Here is a 23,282-nt window from a genome sequence, read left to right as displayed (position 1 = left end):
CATTAGGAACAAAACACAAAACTATACCCACAAAATACTCGAAGAAATTGAAAACTCCATTAATCCAAATCAATTCTGGGAAATGTGGAATAACCTGAGTACAACACAATTGCAAGCATTACCAATCCAAGATGGCGACATCTGGAGAACACATTTTGAAAACCTCTACAAAGACATCCCAATAAACGAAACAAACCCAAGTCAACATCATGTCACAGAAAAACTCCACACATTAGAAGCAACAATTAAAGACAACCAAAACCCTCTAGACTCCCCAATCACATGGAAGGAACTGGCCACAAAAACAAAATCTCTCCACCTAAAGAAAGCCTGTGGTCCAGACAACATCAAAAATGAAATGCTCAAGTTCAGCAATATGGAGATGCAGGGTGCGGTACTCAAGTTATTCAACATCATATTACGTTCAGGCTGTTTTCCCGATATCTGGTGCCAAAGACTCATCTCTCCCATATATAAAAGTGGAAACAAATCAGACCCAAATAACTACCGCGGCATCTGTGTCAACAGTTGTCTAGGGAAGTTATTCTGCAGTATTCTAAATAGTAGATTACTGGATTTTCTTAACAAACATAAGACCCTTAGAAAAAATCAAATAGGCTTTCTTCCAAAACACCGCACCACCGACCATATCTATACCCTTCACACTCTCATTGAAAAGCATGTACACCAAACAAAAAATGGGAAAATATTCGCTTGTTTCATTGACTTCAAGAAAGCCTTTGACTCTATCTGGCACGAAGGGCTCTATTACAAACTTCTTCAGTGTGGAATAGGGGGCAAAGTCTATATTAAATCGATGTATCTGAAAAATAAATGCAGTGTCAAAATTGGAGACAAACGCACCTGTTTCTTCACCCAGAGAAGAGGCGTCCGGCAGGGCTGCAATTTGAGCCCGACCCTGTTCAACATATACATAAATGAACTAGCAGACATGCTGGAGCAAAGCGAGTCACCGGGTCTATGTCTCCTGGATGGAGAAGTGAAATCCCTGTTCTATGCGGACGACCTGGTTCTGCTGTCTCCCACAGAACAAGGATTACAGCAACAACTAGACCTACTCGACAAATACTGCCAAAATTGGGCCCTAGCAGTAAATCTAAAGAAAACCAACATCATGATTTTTCAAAAAAGGCCCAGGTGTCAGGAAAACAAATACCAGTTTACTCTCAGTGATACCATCATAGGACACACTATGAGCTACACTTACCTTGGTCTAACCATTACAGCATCAGGGAGCTTCAGCATAGCAGTGAATGCACTAAAAGAAAAAGCCCGAAGAGCCCTATATGCAATAAAAAGAAAATTCTACAACATCCAAATCCCAATCAAAATCTGGCTAAAAATATTTGACAGCGTAATCCTGCCGATTGCGCTGTACGGTAGTGAAGTATGGGGCCCGCTCAATCACCATAGCTACACTAAATGGGAAAAACACACAATAGAAGCCCTACATGCAGAATTTTGCCGAAGCATCCTTCGCACCCAAAGGAAAACACCAACAAATGCATGCAGAGCCGAACTAGGCAGATACCCACTGATAATAAACATCCAAAAACGAGCACTAAACTTCCTAAATCACCTCAAATCTAGCTCCCCAGACACCCTTCATTTTAAAGCCTTCCAGACCCAAGAGCTAAACCCAGAAAAGAGTCCCCTGAGTCAGCTGCTACTGAAACTAAGTACTCCTACTCAGCCGGACCCTGACCAGTCCCAGACCAACACTGCCGTCCAAACACCAATCCGAGTGAACCAAATCATTAAACAAAGCAAAGAAACCTACCTGGAACATTGGAACAAAATAACCAAAAGCCAAAGCAGATTAGAATGTTACCGGGCCCTAAAAAGAGAATATAAACTGGCAAACTATCTCTCGACCATCAGAGACACAAAACAGAGACAGACCCTCACCAGGTACAGACTAAGCGACCACCAACTGGCAATTGAAAAAGGAAGATACAAGAAATCCTGGCAGCCTAGAGAGAATAGAATATGTGATCAATGTCTGGCCGGCGAGGTTGAGACAGAGATACATTTCCTCCTAAAATGCGAAAAATTCAACACATCAAGAAACATATTATTTGACAAGCTCAGCCAAACAACCCCAGATTTCAAGGAATTGGATGACCTGTCAAAATTAAGATTAGTCCTGGGAGAAGGAGACAGACCATACCTTGGTGCCAAATATGTAACAACATGTCACAACCTGAGGATTGTTTAAAATTAATACTGAATATACCCACTGATGTACAAAGACTGTTTAAATTAATATTGTTTAAAGTAATATTGTATGTACCCAACGAAGGTCAAAATTGTTTGACACCGACAGAATGTTGGAAAACTGTACTTTTTGTTATGTAAGCTTTGGCAATATGGTTCCCTGTAAACTTTCATGCCAATAAAGCATTTGAATTGAATTGAATTGAATTGAATTGAAAATTGAATTGAGAGAGACCAGGTCACAGAGAGAGAGAGAGAGAGAGAGAAACCAGGCCACAGAGAGAGAGAGAGAGAGACCAGGTCACAGAGAGAGAGAGACCAGGTCACAGAGAGAGAGAGACCAGGTCACAGAGAGAGAGAGAGAGAGAGAGAGAGAAACCAGGCCACAGAGAGAGAGAGAGAGAGAGACCAGGTCACAGAGAGAGAGAGACCAGGTCACAGAGAGAGAGAGAGAGAGAGAGACCAGGTCACAGAGAGAGAGAGAGAGAGAAAGAGACCAGGCCACAGAGAGAGACCAGGTCACACAGAGAGAGAGAGAGAGACCAGGTCACAGAGAGAGAGAGAGACCAGGTCACAGAGAGAGAGAGAGAGAGAGACCAGGTCACAGAGAGAGAGAGAGAGAGAGAGAGAGACCAGGCCACAGAGAGAGAGAGAGAGAGACCAGGTCACAGAGAGAGAGAGAGAGAGAGACCAGGTCACAGAGAGAGAGAGAGAGAAAGAGACCAGGTCACAGAGAGAGAGAGAGAGACCAGGTCAGAGAGAGAGAGAGAGAGAGAGAGAGACCAGGTCACAGAGAGAGAGAGAGAGAGAGAGAGACCAGGTCACAGAGAGAGAGAGAGAGACCAAAGCTACACTAAATGGGAAAAACACACAATAGAAGCCCTACATGCAGAATTCTGCCGAAGCATCCTTCGCATCCAAAGAAAAACGCCAACAAATGCATGCAGAGCCGAACTAGGCAGATACCCACTGATAATAAACATCCAAAAACGAGCACTAAACTTCCTAAATCACCTCAAATCTAGCTCCCCAGACACCCTTCATTTCAAAGCCTTTCAGACCCAAGAGCTAAACCCAGAAAAGAGTCCCCTGAGTCAGCTGCTACTGAAACTAAGTACTCAGCCGGACCCTGACCAGCCCCAGACCAACACAGCCGTCCAAACACCAATCCGAGTGAACCAAATCATTAAACAATGCAAAGAAACCTACCTGGAACATTGGAACAAAATAACCGAAAGCCAAAGCAGATTAGAATGTTACCGGGCCCTAAAAAGAGAATATAAACTGGCAGACTACCTCACGACCATCAGAGACACAAAACAGAGACAGACCCTCACCAGGTACAGACTAAGCGACCACCAACTGGAAATTGAAAAAGGCAGATACAAGAAATCCTGGCAGCCTAGAGAGAATAGAATATGCGATCAATGTCTGGCCGGCGAGGTTGAAACAGAAATGCATTTCCTCCTAAAATGCGAAAAATTCAACACATCAAGAAACATATTATTCAACAAGCTAAGCCAAACAACCCCAGATTTCAAGGAATTGGATGACCTGTCAAAATTGAGATTAGTCCTGGGAGAAGGAGACAGACCATACCTTGGGGCCAAATATGTAACGACATGTCAGAACCTGAGGACTGTTTAAAATTAAGACTGTTTAAAATTAATATTGAACGTACCAAATGAAGTACAAAGACTGTTTAAAATTAATATTGTTTAAAAGTAATATTGTATGTACCCAACAAATGTCAAATCGATTGACACCTACAGAATGTTTGAAAATGTACCTTTTTGCTATGTAAGCTTTGGCAATATGGTTCTCTGTAAACTTTCATGCCAATAAAGCATTTGAATTTGAATTTGAATTTGAATTTGAGAGAGACCAGGTCACAGAGAGAGAGAGACCAGGTCAGAGAGAGAGAGAGAGAGAGAGAGAGAGAGACCAGGTCACAGAGAGAGAGAGAGAGAGAGAGAGACCAGGTCACAGAGAGAGAGAGAGAGACCAGGTCACAGAGAGAGAGTGGGAGACCAGGTCAGAGAGAGAGAGAGAGAGAGAGAGACCAGGCCACAGGGAGAGAGAGAGACCAGGTCACACAGAGAGCGAGAGAGAGAGACCAGGTCACAGAGAGAGAGAGAGAGAGACCAGGTCACAGAGAGAGAGAGAGAGAGACCAGGTCACAGAGAGAGAGAGAGAGAGAGAGACCAGGTCACAGAGAGAGAGAGACCAGGTCACACAGAGAGAGAGAGAGAGAGAGACCAGGTCACAGAGAGAGAGAGAGAGAGAGACCAGGCCACAGAGAGAGAGAGACAGAAAGAGACCAGGCCACAGAGAGAGACCAGGTCACACAGAGAGAGAGAGAGAGACCAGGTCACAGAGAGAGAGAGAGACCAGGCCACAGAGAGAGAGAGAGAGAGACCAGGTCACAGAGAGAGAGAGAGAGAAAGAGACCAGGCCACAGAGAGAGAGAGAGAGAGACCAGGTCACAGAGAGAGAGAGAGACCAGGTCACAGAGAGAGAGAGAGAGAGACCAGGTCACAGAGAGAGAGAGACCAGGTCAGAGAGAGAGAGAGAGAGAGAGAGAGACCAGGCCACAGAGAGAGAGAGAGAGAGAGAGACCAGGTCACAGAGAGAGAGAGAGAGACCAGGCCACAGAGAGAGAGAGAGAGAGAGAGACCAGGTCACAGAGAGAGAGAGAGAGAGAGAGACCAGGTCACAGAGAGAGAGAGAGAGAGAGAGACCAGGTCACAGAGAGAGAGAGACCAGGTCACAGAGAGAGAGAGAGAGAAAGAGACCAGGCCACAGAGAGAGACCAGCTCACACAGAGAGAGAGAGAGAGACCAGGTCACAGAGAGAGAGAGAGACCAGGTCACAGAGAGAGAGAGAGAGAGACCAGGTCACAGAGAGAGAGAGAGAGAGACCAGGTCACAGAGAGAGAGAGAGAGACCAGGTCACAAATAGGGGGCAAAGTCTATGACCTTATTAAATCAATGTATCTGAAAAACAAATGCGGGGTCAAAATTGGAGACAAACGCACTGATTTCTTCACCCAGAGAAGAGGCGTCCGGCAGGGCTGCAATTTGAGCCCGACCCTGTTCAACATATACATAAATGAATTAGCAGACATGCTGGAGCAAAGCGAGTCACCAGGTCTCCGTCTCCTGGATGGAGAAGTGAAATCCCTGTTCTATGCGGACGACCTGGTTCTGCTGTCTCCCACAGAACAGGGATTACAGCAACAACTAGACCTACTCGACAAATACTGCCAAAATTGGGCTCTAACAGTAAATCTAAAGAAAACCAACATCATGATTTTTCAAAAAAGGCCCAGATGTCAGGAAAACAAATACCAGTTTACCCTCAGTGATACCACTATAGGACACACTATGAGCTACACCTACCTTGGTCTAACTATTACAGCATCAGGGAGCTTCAGCATAGCAGTGAATGCACTAAAAGAAAAAGCCCGAAGAGCCCTATATGCAATAAAAAGAAAATTCTACAACATCCAAATCCCAATCAAAATCTGGCTCAAAATATTTGACAGCATAATCCTGCCCATTGCACTGTACGGTAGTGAAGTATGGGGCCCGCTAAATCACCAAAGCTACACTAAATGGGAAAAACACACAATAGAAGCCCTACATGCAGAATTCTGCCGAAGCATCCTTCGCACCCAAAGAAAAACGCCAACAAATGCATGCAGAGCCGAACTAGGCAGATACCCACTGATAATAAACATCCAAAAACGAGCACTAAACTTCCTAAATCACCTCAAATCTAGCTCCCCAGACACCCTTCATTTCAAAGCCTTTCAGACCCAAGAGCTAAACCCAGAAAAGAGTCCCCTGAGTCAGCTGCTACTGAAACTAAGTACTCAGCCGGACCCTGACCAGCCCCAGACCAACACAGCCGTCCAAACACCAATCCGAGTGAACCAAATCATTAAAAAATGCAAAGAAACCTACCTGGAACATTGGAACAAAATAACCGAAAGCCAAAGCAGATTAGAATGTTACCGGGCCCTAAAAAGAGAATATAAACTGGCAGACTACCTCACGACCATCAGAGACACAAAACAGAGACAGACCCTCACCAGGTACAGACTAAGCGACCACCAACTGGAAATTGAAAAAGGCAGATACAAGAAATCCTGGCAGCCTAGAGAGAATAGAATCTGCGATCAATGTCTGGCCGGCGAGGTTGAAACAGAGATGCATTTCCTCCTAAAATGCGAAAAATTCAACACATCAAGAAACATATTATTCAACAAGCTAAGCCAAACAACCCCAGATTTCAAGGAATTAGATGACCTGTCAAAATTGAGATTAGTCCTAGGAGAAGGAGACAGACCATACCTTGGGGCCAAATATGTAACAACATGTCACAACCTGAGGACTGTTTAAAATTAAGACTGTTTAAAATTAATATTGAACGTACCAAATGAAGTACAAAGACTGTTTAAAATTAATATTGTTTAAAAGTAATATTGTATGTACCCAACAAATGTCAAATCGATTGACACCTACAGAATGTTGGGAAACTGTACCTTTTTGCTATGTAAGCTTTGGCAATATGGTTCTCTGTAAACTTTCATGCCAATAAAGCATTTGAATTGAATTGAATTGAATTGAATTGACCAGTTCAGAGAGAGAGAGAGAGAGAGACAAGGTCACACAGAGAGAGAGAGAGAGACCAGGTCACAGAGAGAGAGAGAGAGGGGGAGAGTGAAAGAGAGAGATTGGGAGACAGCACAAAAGATGAGCTGCTGAGATTTAGTGTTTTTTAGTGTCTAATGTGGGGAAAAAAGGTTACATTTAAGTATTAATTTTTGCTAAGTTAGTTCATTTTAGTTTATTTCTAGTTAGTTTAAGTTTAAGGTTAGTTTAAACACAGAAAGAAAAGAAGAAGAAAAAACCGGAAAAAAAGAGAGCGCCAAAGACGGGACCCGAAAAAAAAAGGAAAAAAAAACAATCAGAGGAAATTAGAAAACAAACAAAAAAAAAGAGCCAAAGCAAAAAGAAATAAGGGAAGAAATATACAAAACAAAGAAAAACCTGAACAGCGGCCGCAGCAGCAGCCGAAGCGAGGGGACTCGGCGAAGGCCGCACGGAGACGCAGCCGGAGCGAGGTGACTCGGCCGCATCAAGCTCGGGGAGGCCGCACGGAGACGCAGCGGCAGCCGGAACGAGGGGACTCGGCTGCATCGAGCTCGGGGAAACCGCACGGAGACGCAGCGGCAGCCGGAACGAGGTGACTCGACCGCATCGGGCTCGGGGAAGCCGCACGGAGACGCAGCGGCAGCCGGAACGAGGTGACTCGGCCGCATCGGGCTCGGGGTAGCCGCACGGAGACGCAGCGGCAGCCGGAACGAGGGGACTCGGCTGCATCGAGCTCGGGAAGGCCGCACGGAGACGCAGCGTCAATCAGAGCGGCGACTCCAGAACGGCGGCCGGAACACAGGACCGTGGAGGAGCCAGACCGAGACAGAGGCCTGGAGACCTCCCAGGCGCAGACAGTGACCGAGGCAAAGCGAATTCGAGGAGGCGAGGTGACTCGGGGCGCAGCCCAGCAATCCAGCAATCGGCACAGCCGAGGGGACTCGGGCCGCAGCCGAGCAATCCATCACCCGGCACAGCCGAGGGGACTCGGGCCGCAGCCCAGCAATCCAGCAACCAAACGGGAACGAGAAAACCAAGACTGTGAGTACAGGGCCCAGGGAGGGAGACTGAAGCCAGGGAAAGGTCCGAGGAGCCAGGCCGAGCCAGAGGCCCAGAGACCTCTGAGGGGGAGGGGAACAGCCCAGAGGCACCGTGAAACAACGGCTCACAGACTCAGACCTGGGAAGGGTGAACCCAGGAGCCGAGGCCCAGGGACCACGGGGTCGGAGAGGGGGACCGGGAAAGGTCACGAACAGGGAGAGGGAAACACCAAACCCGGGGCCCCAGAAAAGCTTATTCTAAGATACCAAAAATGAGCGAATCAGAAGAGCCACAACAGCCCCCGAGGGACACTGAGAGCAACCGCTTCCAGATTCCCCCCCAACATCAAAAAAAATGCTATAAAATCAATCAAGCATGATCAGATGAGAGAAAAACCAGAAACCCTTTTTGCTGACTGGTACAACAATGGGACAAAAAGTAACCTCATTTTCTACTCAGATCAGCCAGCGGCTTGGATCACAGCAATAAAATCACACTATACCAGTGTTAATCTAGAAAATACCGCAAATGGGTCCAAAATGAAAATTAACACACCAGGAGACAGGGCAACCACGACTGTCAACGTATACAATACCGGAACAATATTAGTGCAAGGTGACCTCGACAAATTTGTAACGGCCTTCAGGACACTGAAAGGATTAACTAAGAGGGGAAGGAACAGCCTCAGAGTGACCCGCACTCCCCCCAACATTGACAACTTACCAGGAGGAAATCTGCCTGGTCAGGAGGTGAACGAGCCACACAGTTCAAACCAGACACTAACCCCGGGGACCCACAGCCACACGATACAACTGACAAACCCCAGCATAGCTACCAGGGAGGAAGCCACACATAGTCCCCCTACCAATTCCAGCTCACCAAGAGAAGAGCAGCATAGCCAGGAAGTGAGTGAGCCTTCCAGGGCCGACCAGACACATACCCCGGGATCACACACATCTCTCTCTCTCTCTCTCCCCCGCTCTCTGTTCAAATCATTGGTTCGGCCGCAGTTTGAATATTTGGCTCATTTTTTGGTGCCCTACATTAGGAACGATATCACGGCCCTGGAGAGGGTGCAGAAGAGACTCACTGGGATGATCCCAGTGACATGAGGCTTTAGTTATAAGGAGAGACTGAAATACTGGGGCTGTTTCATTTGGGCAGATCAGGTTAAGGGGAGATTTGATAGAAGTGTTCACAATCAAGAGGGATTTCGATAAAGTAAATCGGGAAAAACTATTCGCACTGGTGGGTGAGTGGGTAACTGGAGGGCACCAATTTAAGGTCAGCACCAAAAGAACGAGGGAGAGGGTAGGGGGATTAATTTTACACAGAGGGTTGTTCGGACAAGGAATAAGCGGCCAGAAACGATGGGGGAAGTAGAATGTAGTGAAGGGGAGAAATATTTAAATGAGAAGCATTTAAAAGGGTCTGGGGAAAGAGCGAGGTGAATGGAACTGAGGGGAGAACTCATTCAGAGAGAGAGGGCACTGCGGCGATGGGCCGAATGGGGAAAGGGGACTAAGGGGAATGTGACTAAGGGGAGCGCTCCTTTAGAGAGCGGGTGATGGGCCGAATGGGGAAAGGATGGGGGGGAGGGAAATGGGACTAAGGGGAGAGCTCTTTTTGAACATCGGAGTTTCTCAGCAGTGCAGGCTGAGGAGCTGGGCAACGCAGTACTGAGGCGCTAGGGCGCCACCACTGGAGGGAGGGTGCAAATGCAGTGTGACAGGTTTACATAGGCAGTCTCCATTATACGTGCGACATAGGAAGATATAATTGGAATGGCTGGAACAGAAAGGGCATGTTGTAGACACGTTCAAATAAATCTGGCTTTTTTTTAAACGCCCGAGTGGGCGGGGCTTAAATTTTAAAGGGGCATCTCCCCCACATCCTCCATTCCTCCCCAATCCAGAGTTGAATCTATCAATGAGTGGTCAATTCTCCTGTCAAGTCCTGCAGAATTCAAATTTACATATGGGGTACAGCAGCATCGTACTTATGTTACTGGACCACTAATCCAGAGACCTGGAGTAATGCCAGTAATCCAGAGACCTGTATCCAGTGGTGTACCGCAGAGATCGGTTCTGGGTCCCTTGCTGTTTGTAGTGTACATTAATGATTTAGATATGAATGTAGGAGGTATGATCAGTAAGTTAGCAGATGGCACGAAAATTGGTGGAGTGGTAAATAGCGAGGAGGGAAGCCTCAGGCTACAGGACGATATAGACGGGTTGGTCAGATGGGCAGAACAGTGGCAAATGGAATTTAACCCTGAAAAGTGTGAGGTGATGCATTTTGGGAGGACAAACAAGGCAAGGGAATACGCAATGAATGGTAGGATCCTAGGAAGGACAGAGGATCAGAGGGACCTTGGTGTGCATGTACATAGATCCCTGAAGGCAGCAGGACAGTTAAAAAGGCATATGGGATACTTATATTCTATGCCTCGGCTAATGAAGGCAAGAGCAGGGAGGTTATGATGGAGCTGTACAAAACGCTGGTTAGGCCACAGCTGGAATACTGTGTGCAGTTCTGGTCGCCACACTATAGGAGGGATGTGATTGCATTGGAGAGGGTGCAGAGCAGATTCACCAGGATGTTACCTCGGCTGGAGCGCTTCAGCGATGAAGAGAGACTGGACAGGCTGGGGTTGTTTTCCTTAGAGCAGAGAAGGCTGAGGGGGGACCTGATTGAGGTGTACAAAATTATGAGGGGCATAGATAGGGTAGATAGAAAGGAACTTTTCCCCTTAGTAGAGGGGTCAACAACCAGGGGGCATAGATTCAAGGTAAGGGGCAGGAGGTTTAGAGGGGATTTGAGGAAAATCTTTTTCACCCAGAGGGTGGTTGGAATCTAGAACTCACTGCCTGAAAGGGTGGTAGAGGCAGGAACCCTCACATCATTAAAGAAGCATTTAGATGAGCACTTGAAACGCCACAGCATACAAGGCTACGGACCAAGTGCTGGAAAATGGGATTAGATTAGACAGGGCTTGATGGCCAGCGCGGACACGATGGGCCGAAGGGCCTCTTTCTGTGCTGTATAACTCTATGGCCTAGAAATTCACTATGGCCCCGCCAGCTGGCTAGCGCCCAAAAGTTAGCGCTGGGCGGGAAGCCTATAGTGATCGTCAGATATTCAGTGTTAGCACCCCAATTCGGAACCGGGCGCTATACCAGGGTGTGCCCGCCTCCGCTTGGGGCGCTGACACTGAATATCAGCGCTCTTGGCGCCGCTGCGCCAGCCGCTGCGGAGCGGCAGGCTGCGGTACTGCAGGCCTCCTCCTTCTCTTAAGGGGGAGCTGCCTGCAACGGGGAGATCGCTGCTGGATAGTGCCGGCAAATGAGCCCGGCACCACGGAGAAGTGCCGGGCTCGCGGAAAGCAGCCGGCAATGCCGCGGCGGGGGGGGGGGGGTGGGTGGAGGAGGCCGGGGAAGGAGGTGCGGGCAGGCGGCCGCCGAAAAAGCGGCCGGCCGCACCTTCCGCTTTAAAGCGCCCCACTAAGGCAGCAGGACAGCCCCGTTTTCTGGTCGCTGTTTGCGGCCGCTTCGGAGGAGGCGGCCGCTACTAAATATGGGGATCGGGCCGGTTTCGGGGCGGAACCGGGGCACTGTGCACACCGATGACGTCATCGGTGCCGGCGCTGCGCTAACGGCTACCGCCGCCAATACCGCTGCGCTGAATATCTGCGCAAACTCATTTCTGGCGCAAAATCACTCTTTAGGCGTTAACTGGGCGCAAAGCTGGCAGCGCCTTAATGAATTTCTAGGCCTATGACTCTATGGCGGGATTATGAGTTCAAATCACACCATGGCAGTTTGAGAATTTGAGTTTGTTTTCAAAAATTAAGCAACAACAGCAACAGCTTGCATTTATACAGTGCCTTTAATGTAGCAAAACATCCCAAGGCACCTCACAGGAGCGATTATCAATAAAAAAACATTTTGACACCGAGCCACAGAAGGAGACGTCAGGGCAGGCGGCCAAAAGCTTGGTCAAAGAGGTAGCTTTTAAGAAGCGTTTTAAACGGAGGAGAGAGAAGCGGAGAGGTTTAGGGAGGGAATGAAGAACATAAGAAATAGGAGCAGGAGTGGCCATTCGGCCCTTCGAGCCTGCTCCGCCATTCAATGAGATCATGGCTGATCTTCTGCCTCAACTCCATTCACCGGCCCTATCGCCATATCCCTTGATGCCCTTACTAGTCAGAAATCTATCGACTTCTGTTTTGAATATACCCAATGACTGAGACTCCACCGCCCTCTGGGGTAGAGAATTCCAAAGATTCGCCACCCTCTGTGTGAAGAAATTTCTCCTCATCTCAGTCCTGAGGCTGCAGCCCCTGGTTCTAGACTCCCCAGCCAAGGGAAACATTCTCTCAGCATCCATCCTATCAAGCCAGAGGTTAGGGCCCAGGCAGCTGAAGGCGCGGCCGCCAATGGTGGAGCCATTAAAATCAGGGATGCGCAAGAGGCCAGAATTGGAGCAGCGCAAAGCTCTGGGAGTGTTGTAGGGCCGGAGGAGGTTACAGAGATAGGGAGAGAGGGGGGCGAGGCCATGGAGGGATTTGAAAACAAGGATGAGGATTTTAAAATCGAGGCATTGCTGGCCAATGCTGGCCGAGCACATGGGTGAATGGGACTTGGTGCGAGTTAGGCCACAGGCAGCCGAGTTTTGGATGAGCTCAGGTTTATGTAGGAAATAAAAATCCGGAATCGGACTCCAGTTCCACACCAACGTGGTCGACCCTTAACTGCCCTCTGAATGTGGCTGATTGAACTGTTCCTGATACAACCAAGTGGCTCAAGGAGAAGACCCGCCACCAACCTTCTACAAAGGGACAACAAGGGACGGGCAGTAAATGCCAGGGCCTTGCCAGCGACGCCCACATCCCCAAGAATTAATATAAAAAAAAAACGATTTCTTTTAAACCTCGTCCACCCCTCCACTGGTAGCAATGTTTCTCCATCCCTGGCTGACATGGGAAGACCCCCCAACTCCGAGCCCACACCGCCCCCGCCCAAGAGGGTCCTGCTTAAAATATGGTAATGACTCGGGTGCTGGGGTCCGCGGTGGTGCGGAGCGGAATTCCCGCCCTGCCGAGGGAGGCGCCCGATTCTCCCACCAAGACGGAAAATTCCAGGCTGGTGCGTGGAGTCTTCGACGATAGGATGAGAAATGCTTGATGACTTGTGGGGGCCGGAGTGTCCCTTTAAGACTGGTGACCTTTCCCCTCAATTCAGCGGTGGAATTTGTTTCTCAGTCATACTGTTGACTTGTGACGCCCAGCCGTGGCTCAGTGGGTAGCATTCTCTAGCTTCCGAGTCAGCAGGTCGTGGGTTCAAGTCCCACTCCTAGAGACTTGAGCACAAAAGATCTAGACCGACACTCCCGGTGCCAGGGCTGGGGGAGCGCTGCGCTGTCAGGAGGTTCCGTCCTTTCAGATGAGACGTTAAACCGAGGCCCCGCCTGCCCTCTCAGGTGGACATAAAAGAAATCCCATGGCCACTATTTTGAAGACGAGCAGGGGGAGTTCTCCCTGGTATCCTGGGGCCGGTATTTATCCCTCAACTAACATAACTAAAAGCAGATGATCTGGTCATTTATCACACTGCTGTTTGTGGGAGCTTGCTGTGCACAAATTGGCTGCTGCGTTTCCCACATTACAGCAGTGACTCCACTTCAAAAGTACTTCATTGGCTGGGAAGCGCTTTGGGATGTCCTGAGGTCGTGAAAGGCGCTGTAGAAATGCAAGTCCTTTTTCCCCAAATCAGTCTTTGTTGCAAAATCCACAATTCTGTGTCGGAAAAGTTCCACTTATTAAACACTTGAATTGAAACGTGCTGACTGATACTACTGATTTACATATCACCCAACAGCAAGGCCGATACGTAACTTGGGTCTGGTAAAGATAATGGGGGGAAAATTCGGTATCGACCATTTTGGGGTGCTAACATTGCCTGGGCGCTAACTTTAGTGTCGGCGACCGGGAAATTGAATTTTAGCGCCCCAAGAGGGAAGTGGGGCACTAAATCAAGCGCTCCATTTCCTTCTTAGGGTGCTAACGTCAGAGAGCAGAGTGGAGACTTCAGCAGCGCTGCACACTGGGCCGTGCAGCGTTCCCATGTTCAAAGGCTCCTTCCCTCCCTTAAAGAGAAGGGCCATGGCTGCAGGCTCTGCAATTTAAAAAGTACCTACCTGGACCACCAAGGCAGCCGCGATCCTGTGCGATCAGCCAGGCACTCAAGCAGAGTGCCGGGCTGACCGATCACGGGCAGAAACCCGCGGGAAAAAAAAACTACAACAGGAAAGGTAAGTTTTTTTTGTCCACTTAACTCGGCCCCCCCCCCGCCCCCCCCCGAAGCGGCTGGCCGCCTGATGCACGCCTGCTGCAGCTGTCGGTGTTTTCGACCAGCGCTGCTGCAGGGGGGGCGGAAGTCAGTTTCGGGTCCGGGGCGATGCGCACGGCGATGACGTCAGGATCTCTGGGCGAAGGAGATCGGGGCGCAACGCCGTCGCAAAACTCCCGCCGAATATGGCAGGAGTCGATGTCAGCGCCGCGCCCGGTTGCAAAGCCATTGGCGCCCCGTTAGCGCCCCCTGGGGGATCTAACAGGAGGCGCAAAGGCACCCAATTTCACCCCCATTGTCTTGGATTCATAGGAACAGGAGGAGACCATTCAGCCCCTCAAGCCTGCTCCGCCATTCAATGAGATCATGGCTGATCTGTTTCTTAACTCCATTTACCCGCCTTGGTTCCTTAACCCTAATATCCTTACCTGACAAAAATCTACCAATCTTAGTATTGAAATTTTGCAATTGGCCCCCAGCCTCAACAATTTTTTGGGGGGTAGAGAGATCCAGATTTCCACTCCCCTTTGTGTGAAGAAGTGCTTCCTGACATCACCCCTGAACGGCCTGGCTCTAATTTTAAGGTTGTGCCCCCTTGTTCTGGACTCTCCCCCAGCAGAGGAAATAGTTTCTCTCTATCGACCCTATTGACTCCTTTAATCATCTTAAACACCTCAATTAGATCACCCCCTTAATCCTCTCTACTCGAGGGAATGCAAGCCTAGACTGTGCAACCTCTCATCGTAATTTAACCCTTTCATCTTCACTGCACCCCCTCGAAGGCCAATATATCCTTCCTGTGTTGTGATTCAGCCTCACCGGTATCTCCGGTAAGTGGACCTGACGTCCCTTACAATCAGGAGTGCGCCAATACCTGGTCTCAGTGCAGCACAATCTGGCGGCCCACCCATGTTACAACAAAATGCTTGCTGTTATTCCCCTCGCCTGCTCATCCAATCCTCCGAAAGTCAGGCCGATTCATGAGATGAGGCCAATGAAGAATCGACCAGCTAATTTATTTATTTATTTATATATATATATATTTTTTTTACAAACATTAACTGAACAAACAGAGTAAAAATTTATTAGTAAATCTCATCTTACTTCAACTTATTTCAGGAACACTGCTGGCAGTACTGTATAGAAACGAACAAACTCGCCACGCCGCCCCTGTTACTGGGGCTCATTGCACGCTTCCGAGCAGAAAACTTTCTGAAACTGGTTAGCCCTGAACTTAAAAGGAGAGCACTTTCAGTCTCCGAGCCTGCCAGCTCAATCGAGACCGTCCCAGGGCACCTGCTTTGTCGTTCCTCCATCCCTCAGCTGGACAGGAAGCCAGCGGCCTGACCTCTCCGTGTTGGCTGGATTGGCCAGTTGTGTCCCCAATTGAACCGGCTACCAGGCCCCTCCTAAACGAGGTTTCCCTGGCAACTGCTGAGCTCAAACAAATAGGTCCATTCCAACATCTCACCTGAAGATTTGCCGGGATGTCATATCGAAACCCGTCAGTGTCTCAAGGTCTTCGGGACAGACACCGCCTGCGAATTATAACCCAGCACCGTGGCTGTTGCGTGGACTTCATCCGTTGTGAGCAAATGTAAGTTAGAAGTAACATTTTAGCAAAAGTTACAGGGAGTTCCTTGAAAAGGGGGAGTGAGTGGGTATGGAGAGAAGGATAAGGTGAGAATGTGGGGTTGAGGGAACTTGGCGAGAAGGTGGGTGGGTGGGGTTGAGGGATAAGGTGGGTGGGTGGCGTTGGGAGGATATGGTGAGGAGGTGGGTAGGTGGGGTTGAGGGATAAGGTGGGTGGCTGGCGTTGGGAGGATATGGTGAGGAGGTGGGTAGGTGGGGTTGAGGGATATGGTGAGAAGGTGTGTAGGTGGGGTTGAGGGATATGGTGAGGAGGTGTGTGGGGTTGGGAGGATATGGTGAGAAGGTGGGTGGGTGGGGTTGAGGGATATGGTGGGTGGGTGGGTGGGGTTGAGGGATATGGTGGGTGGGTGGGGTTGAAGGTTATGGTGAGAAGGTGGGTGGGTGGGGTTGGGAGGATATGGTGAGAAGGTGGGGTTGAAGGATATGGTGAGAAGGTGGGTGGGTGGGGTTGAGGGATATGGTGAAAAGGTGGGTGGGTGGGGTTGAGGGATATGGTGAAAAGGTGGGTGGGTGGGGTTGAGGGATAGGGTGAGAAGGTGGGTGGGTGGGGTTGAGGGATAGGGTGAGAAGGTGGGTGGGTGGGGTTGAGGGATATGGTGAAAAGGTGGGTGGGTGGGGTTGAGGGATATGGTGAGAAGGTGGGTGGGGTTGAGGGATATGGTGAGAAGGTGGGTGGGTGGGGTTGAGGGATATGGTGAGAAGGTGGGTGGGTGGGGTTGAGGGATATGGTGAGAAGGTGGGTGGGTGGGGTTGAGGGATATGGTGGGTGGGTGGGGTTGAGGGATATGGTGAGAAGGTGGGTGGGTGGGGTTGAGGGATAGGGTGAGAAGGTGGGTGGGTGGGGTTGAGGGATATGGTGAGAAGGTGGGTGGGTGGGGTTGAGGGATATGGTGAGAAGGTGGGTGGGTGGGGTTGAGGGATATGGTGAGATGGTGGGTGGGTGGGGTTGAGGGATATGGTGGGTGGGTGGGGTTGAGGGATATGGTGAGAAGGTGGGTGGGTGGGGTTGAGGGATATGGTGGGTGGGTGGGGTTGAGGGATATGGTGAGAAGGTGGGTGGGTGGGGTTGAGGGATAGGGTGAGAAGGTGGGTGGGTGGGGTTGAGGGATATGGTGAGAAGGTGGGTGGGGTTGAGGGATATGGTGAGAAGGTGGGTGGGGTTGAGGGATATGGTGAGAAGGTGGGTGGGTGGGGTTGAGGGATAGGGTGAGAAGGTGGGTGGGTGGGGTTGAGGGATATGGTGAGAAGGTGGGTGGGTGGGGTTGTCATCCAGCAAAAAAGAGAGACCTGCTTGGCCGAATAGCCTCTTCCTACCCAACAGAGTGGCAGTGTTGCAGCAAATAACCTGACCGTACACCACAGGACTAACAAACGTATCATGCATGCACCAAATACAAAGAGAGATCTGTAGCACCAACAAGGTTCCGGACCGTTTATCGTCTTCCCGGCCCCACACCTCTCCTCTCTGGATGGCTCCCCATTGGGGAGGGGACCAGCCGCAATCGGTTGCCTCACCCCCTCAAAGGGCCCCACTCCTCACGTGTGAGCCCGGGTAGTGAGTGTCGACAGGATATTCGACTAGGAAGGGGGGGACACCACTGCTCCAGGCCATCCCGTACGGGCGTGTTTCGTTCCTCTGCTCATCACCCTGGCTGGTTGGCCACTCCCCAACTCCCAATCACCCTATCCCACCCGGCGCCACCCCCCACCCCACACAACCAGCCCAAGGAATCTCCGAAGCCCCAATCTGGACTGAGCTAACTCGGCGCAAGTCAGGAAACAGAACCTGGGATCGTCCTGCTCTGTGTGCCTCAGTACCATACCGATTGGTGCAAGGGGGACCCACTGAGTTACCAGAGGGGGAGTGAAAGGTGGGGGGGAGAGGGGGGGGGACAACGGTCTGGGATCTTCAGCTGTTTTGAACATGCTCCTGGACTACTCGGAGGCTGGTTCTCCGTGGCCTCGACTCAGTCCTGGCCGACCTGCCGGAGAAGCGCGAAGTCCAGGCAGCTCGGGTGCCTCCTCCTCGCCAGCGTGCGCCGTCACCCAGATCACGGTTCCTCCGCGGCACCGTCTGCCCGAAGGGATTCAGGGACATCGGTGAGATCCCGTCCAATAATTTCATTCACTGCAGGGAGAATGAAACTGACAGACATCAGAGTCAACGGAGCCGTGTAGTGCACAGGTTAGATACAGAGTAAAGCTCCCTCTACACTGGCCCATCAAACACTCCCAGGGCAGGTACAGCACAGGTTAGATACAGAGTAAAGCTCCCTCTACACTGTCCCATCAAACACTCCCAGGGCAGGTACAGCACAGGGTAGATACAGAGTAAAGCTCCCTCTACACTGTCCCATAAAACACTCCCAGGGCAGGTACAGCACAGGGTAGATACAGAGTAAAGCTCCCTCTACACTGTCCCATAAAACACTCCCGGGGCAGGTACAGCACGGGTTAGATACAGAGTAAAGCTCCCTCTACACTGTCCCATAGAAACATAGAAGATAGGAGCAGGAATAGGCCATTCGGCCCCTCGAGCCTGCTCCGCCATTCAATGAGATCATGGCTGATCATCCAAATTCATTACCCTGTCCCTGCCTTCTCCCCATATTCCTTGATCCCTTTAGCCTTAAGAAATATATTCAACTCCTTCTTGAATATATTTAATGAATTGGCCTCCACTGCCTTCTGTGGTAGAGAATTCCACAGGTTCACCACTCTCTGGATGAAAAAATTCCTCCTCATCTCAGTCCTCAATGGCTTACCCCTTATCCTTAGACTATGACCCCTAGTTTTGGACTCCCCGGCCATCGGGAACATCCTTCCTGCATCTAGTCTGTCCAGGCCTGACAGAACTTTATAGGTTTCGATGAGATCCCCTCTCAATCTTCTAAACTCCAGTGAGTACAAACCCAATGGACCCAATCTCTCCTCATACGTCATTCCTGCCATCCCAGGTATCAGCCTGGTGAATCTTCGCTGCACTCCTTCCATGGCAAGAACATCCTTCCTCAGATAAGGCGACCAAAACTGCACACAATACTCAAGGTGCGGTCTCACCAAGGCCCTGTACAACTGCAGCAAGACATCCTTGCTCCTGTACTCGAATCCTCTCGCTACGAAGGCCAACATACCATTTGCCTTCTTAACCGCCTGCTGCACCTGCATGCTTACCTTCAGTGACTGGTGCACAAGAACACCCAGGTCTCTTTGCACTTACCCTTCTCCCAATCTATTGCCATTCAAATAATAATCTGCCTTCCTGTTTTTGCCACCAAAGTGGATAACCTCACATTTATCCACATTATAGTGCATTTGCCATGTTTCTGCCCAATCACCCAACCTGTCCAAATCGTACTGGAGTTTCACGACATCCTCCTCACAGCACACACGCCCACCCAGCTTTGTGTTGTCTGCAAATTTGGAGATACTACATCCAATTCCCTCGTCCAGATCATTAATATATATTGTGAATAGCTGGGGCCCAAGGACCAATCCCTGCGGTACCCCACTAGTCACTGCCTGCCACTCGGAAAAAGACCCGTTTATTCCAACTCTTTGCTTTCTGTCTGCCAACCACTTCTCTATCCAAGTCAATACCTTGCCCCCAATCCCATGTGCCTTAACTTTACATGCTAATCTCTTATGCGGGACCTTATCGAAAGCCTTCTGAAAGTCCAAATACACCACATCCACTGGTTCTCCCTTATCTATTTTACCAGTTACATCCTCAAAAAATTCCAGTAAATTAGTCAAGCATGATTTACCTTTTGTAAATCCATGTTGACTTTGTCCGATCCTGTCACTGTTTTCCAAGTGCTCTGCTATTACATCTTTTATAATGGACTCTAGCATTTTCCCCACTACCGATGTCAGGCTTACCGGTCTATAATTCCCTGCTTTTTCTCAACCACCTTTTTTGAATAGTGGGGTAACATTAGCTACCCTCCAATCCATGGGTACTGTTCCAGAGTCTATCGAGTTCTGGAAGATGACCAGCAATGCATCTACTATTTCTAGGGCCACTTCCTTAAGTACCCTAGGATGTAGATTATCAGGCCCTGGGGATTTATCAGCCTTCAATCCCATCAACTTCCCTAACACCATTTCCCTACAAATACTGATTTCTTTCAGTTCCACCCTTTCATCAGACCCTATGTTCCCCGACATCTCTGGGAGGTTATTTGTGTCCTCCTTTGTGAAGACAGAACCAAAGTATGTATTTAATTGGTCTGCCATTTCTTTGTTCCTCATTATAAATTCCCCTGATTCTGACTGCAAGGGACCTACACTTGACTTCACCAATCTTTTTCTCTTCACATATCTATAAAAGCTTTTACAGTCAGTTTTTATGTTCCCTGCAAGCTTACTTTCATAATCTATTTTCCCCCTCTTAATTGATCCCTTTGCCCTCCTTTGCTGAATCCTAAACTGCTCCCAATCCTCAGGTTTGCTGCTTTTTTTGGCCAATTTATATGTCCTCTCTTTGGATCTTATGTTATCCCTAATTTCCCTTGTTAGCCACGGTTGAGTCACCTTTTTTGATTTATTTTTATGCCAAACTGGGATAAACAAATTCTGTAGTTCATCCATGCGATCTTTGAATGTTTGCCATTGCCTATCCATCGTCTACCCTTTGAGTGACATTACCTAATCAATCCTACCCAACTCGCGTCTCAAACCATCATAGTTCCCTTTATTTAAATTCAGGACCTTAGTCTCTGAGTCAACTACTTCACTCTCCATCTTAATGAAGAATTCTATCATATTATGATCGCTCCGACCCAAGGGGCCTCACACAACAAGATTGCTAATTAATCCTTTCTCATTGCATAATACCCAGTCTAAGATGGCCTGATCCCTAGTTGGTTCCGCGACATATTGGTCCAGGAAACCATCTCGTATACACTCCAGGAATTCCTCTTCCACAGTATTGTTACTAATTTGGTTAGCCCAATCTATATGTAGATTAAAGTCACCCAAGATGACTGCTGTGCCCTTATTGCACGCTTCTCTAATTTCCCTTTTAATGCCATCCCCAACTTCTGCATTACTGTTTGAGGGTCTATATACCACTCCCACTAATGTTTTCTGCCCCTTGGTATTCTCAGTTCTACCCATACAGATTCCACATCATCAGAGCCAATATCTTTCCTTACAATTGTTTTAATCCCCTCTTTAACCAGCAACGCTACCCCACCTCCTTTTCCTTTTTGCCTATCTGTCCTGAATATTGAATACCCCTGGATGTTGAGTTCCCAGCCTTGGTCCCCCTGGAGCCATGTTTCCGTAATTCCATCAAGCACTCCCAGGGCAGGTACAGCACGGGTTAGATACAGAGTAAAGCTCCCTCTAAACTGTCCCATCAAACACTCCCAGGGCAGGTACAGCACGGGTTAGATACAGAGTAAAGCTCCCTCTACACTGTCCCATCAAACACTCCCAGGGCAGGTACAGTACGGGTTAGATACAGAGTAAAGCTCCCGCTACACTGTCCCATCAAACACTCCCAGGGTAGAGGTTGAACAGTCAGTGTCGGATCCACTGTCCCACCCAATCCCCCGTCAGAGAAAGGAGAACTTCACCCTCCGCAGTCTGGGGCTGGATTTGACCCCAGGATCCAGAGGGTGAAAGATCAATGTCTGACCTATTGCCCCCACCACAGACACCAGAGCTGTTAAAGGGACCATTTCACGTTGGTCCTGCACCTACCATCGTCTAGTGTGATGCCTTGGATCGGAATGGTGCTGAACGACACACCGCACTCCTCGTCTCCCCCCTCCGCATCCGCTGCCGGCTTCTCCGGGGGGGCTCCCGGTCCCCCCTCACCATCGGCCTTGTCGCGACCAATCGGCGGAGGTTCCGACTCCTGGAACGGGCAGGGGTCCGCTGTCTTCAGGCAGGCAGATGGCGCGGAGTTGGGGGGATCTTCAGGTGCGCCCGCTCTCTGCCTAGCGTCCCGGAAGGCGCACGTGCCATAAGCCATCGGGTGGGCGGGAGCAAGGACGCCCGATTCGTGGCGCTGGGGAGGCGCAGGCGAAGTGGGCTGAGGACCGGACAGAAAGGCCGGGGGACACGCTGTGAGGTGGCGGGCTGAGGAGGCCTGGGCCACGGACGGCTCGGTCGCGTGCGAAGCTCCCTCTCGCCGCACCGCCAACGGAGAGGGCGGGCCCTGACCATTGCCCGGCAACTGAGCCGGCGGAGACATGTGGCCGACTGAGTTGGAGGGGGCTGGGTAGAATGGGCTCGCGGGGGCCAAGGGTAGATGGCAGTCGAGCCCCGTCTGATTGGCTGACGGGCTGGGCAGAGAGTGTGGCATCGCCCAATCGGGAGGCGAGTAGGAGCAAGAGTGGCCCAATGGGAGATGGGCCAAAGGGTGGCCGTGGTTGGGTTGGGTCAAGGGATGGCCGTGGTTGGGTTGGGTCAAGGGATGACCATGGTTGGATTGGATCAAGGGATGACCGTGGTTGGGTTGGGTCAAGGGATGACCGTGGTCAGATTGGGCCAAGGGATGACCGTGGTCGTGTTGGGTCAAGCGATGACTGTGGTCAGATTGGGTCAAGGGATGACCGTGGTCGGATTGGGACAAGGGATGGCCATGGTTGGGTTGGGTCATCGGATGGCTGTGGTCAGATTGGGCCAAGGGATGACCGTGGTCGTGTTGGGTCAAGCGATGACTGTGGTCAGATTGGGTCAAGGGATGACCGTGGTCGGATTGGGACAAGGGATGGCCATGGTTGGGTTGGGTCATGGGATGGCCGTGGTCAGATTGGGCCAAGGGATGACCGTGGTCGGGTTGGGTCAAGCGATGGCCGTGGTCGGGTTGGGCCAATGAGCAACCGAACCCAGGCGGGACCAGCTTGCAGGCCTCGTTCCACTCCGCGTCGAGCAAGAACGCAGGCAGCCCAGCGACGGGCGGCGAAAGGAGGCAGGGCTCGCCGAAGCCCTCGGGCGCCGGGCACCCCGGATTGGACAGGGGTACGGGCGGCGAGGCTGGGGCGAATGTCCCCGGGCCAGAGAGTGCCGAGGGCGGCTGGCCAAGGCCGGCAGCCGGCACACGGGACGGGTACTCGCGGAGCGGAGAGGGGGGGCCCACCTCAAACTCCTCGTATGGTTCTTCCTTGACGAGAACTGGAGCCAAGAAAACCAAAGAGGAACAAGCAATTAGACACTGGGATTTATTCCCCGACTCCGTTTTCTTTCAGCTTTACGTGGCTTAGTCGGTCTCACTCTCCCTTCTGAGTCAGAAGGTCGTGGGTTCGAGTCCCCAATCCAGAGATTCGATCCCCCATAATCCAGGGCTGACACTCCCGGTGCCCGAACTGAGGAAGTGCTGCAC

General features: G+C 50.2%; 2 protein-coding genes across 2 annotated transcripts in view; one reads left to right on the top strand and one right to left on the bottom strand.

The window, feature by feature from the left end:
* The window catches only part of LOC147119501 (ubiquitin carboxyl-terminal hydrolase CYLD-like), a 388,802-nt gene that overhangs the window by 170,387 nt on the left and 195,133 nt on the right, over positions 1 to 23,282 (top strand). The window lies entirely within an intron of this gene.
* LOC147119502 (nuclear factor of activated T-cells, cytoplasmic 4-like) overlaps positions 16,028 to 23,282 on the bottom strand; it is a 79,169-nt gene continuing 71,914 nt past the window's right edge. Inside the window, exons 8-9 of the mRNA XM_085985061.1 lie at positions 21,656 to 23,074; positions 16,028 to 18,071 (exon numbers count right to left, since the gene is read on the bottom strand). Coding sequence (XP_085841187.1) covers positions 17,995 to 18,071; positions 21,656 to 23,074 — 1,496 coding nt within the window. The 3' untranslated portion in view covers positions 16,028 to 17,994. The remainder of the gene's footprint in view (positions 18,072 to 21,655; positions 23,075 to 23,282) is intronic.

Source organism: Somniosus microcephalus, chromosome 4, assembly GCF_052327205.1.
Source record: "Somniosus microcephalus isolate GS21.2 chromosome 4, FLI_Smic_1.0, whole genome shotgun sequence".
Lineage (NCBI taxonomy): Eukaryota > Metazoa > Chordata > Chondrichthyes > Squaliformes > Somniosidae > Somniosus > Somniosus microcephalus.
The sequence above is the reverse complement of the archived record's forward strand: the minus strand, read 5'-3'. Positions and strand labels throughout refer to the sequence as shown.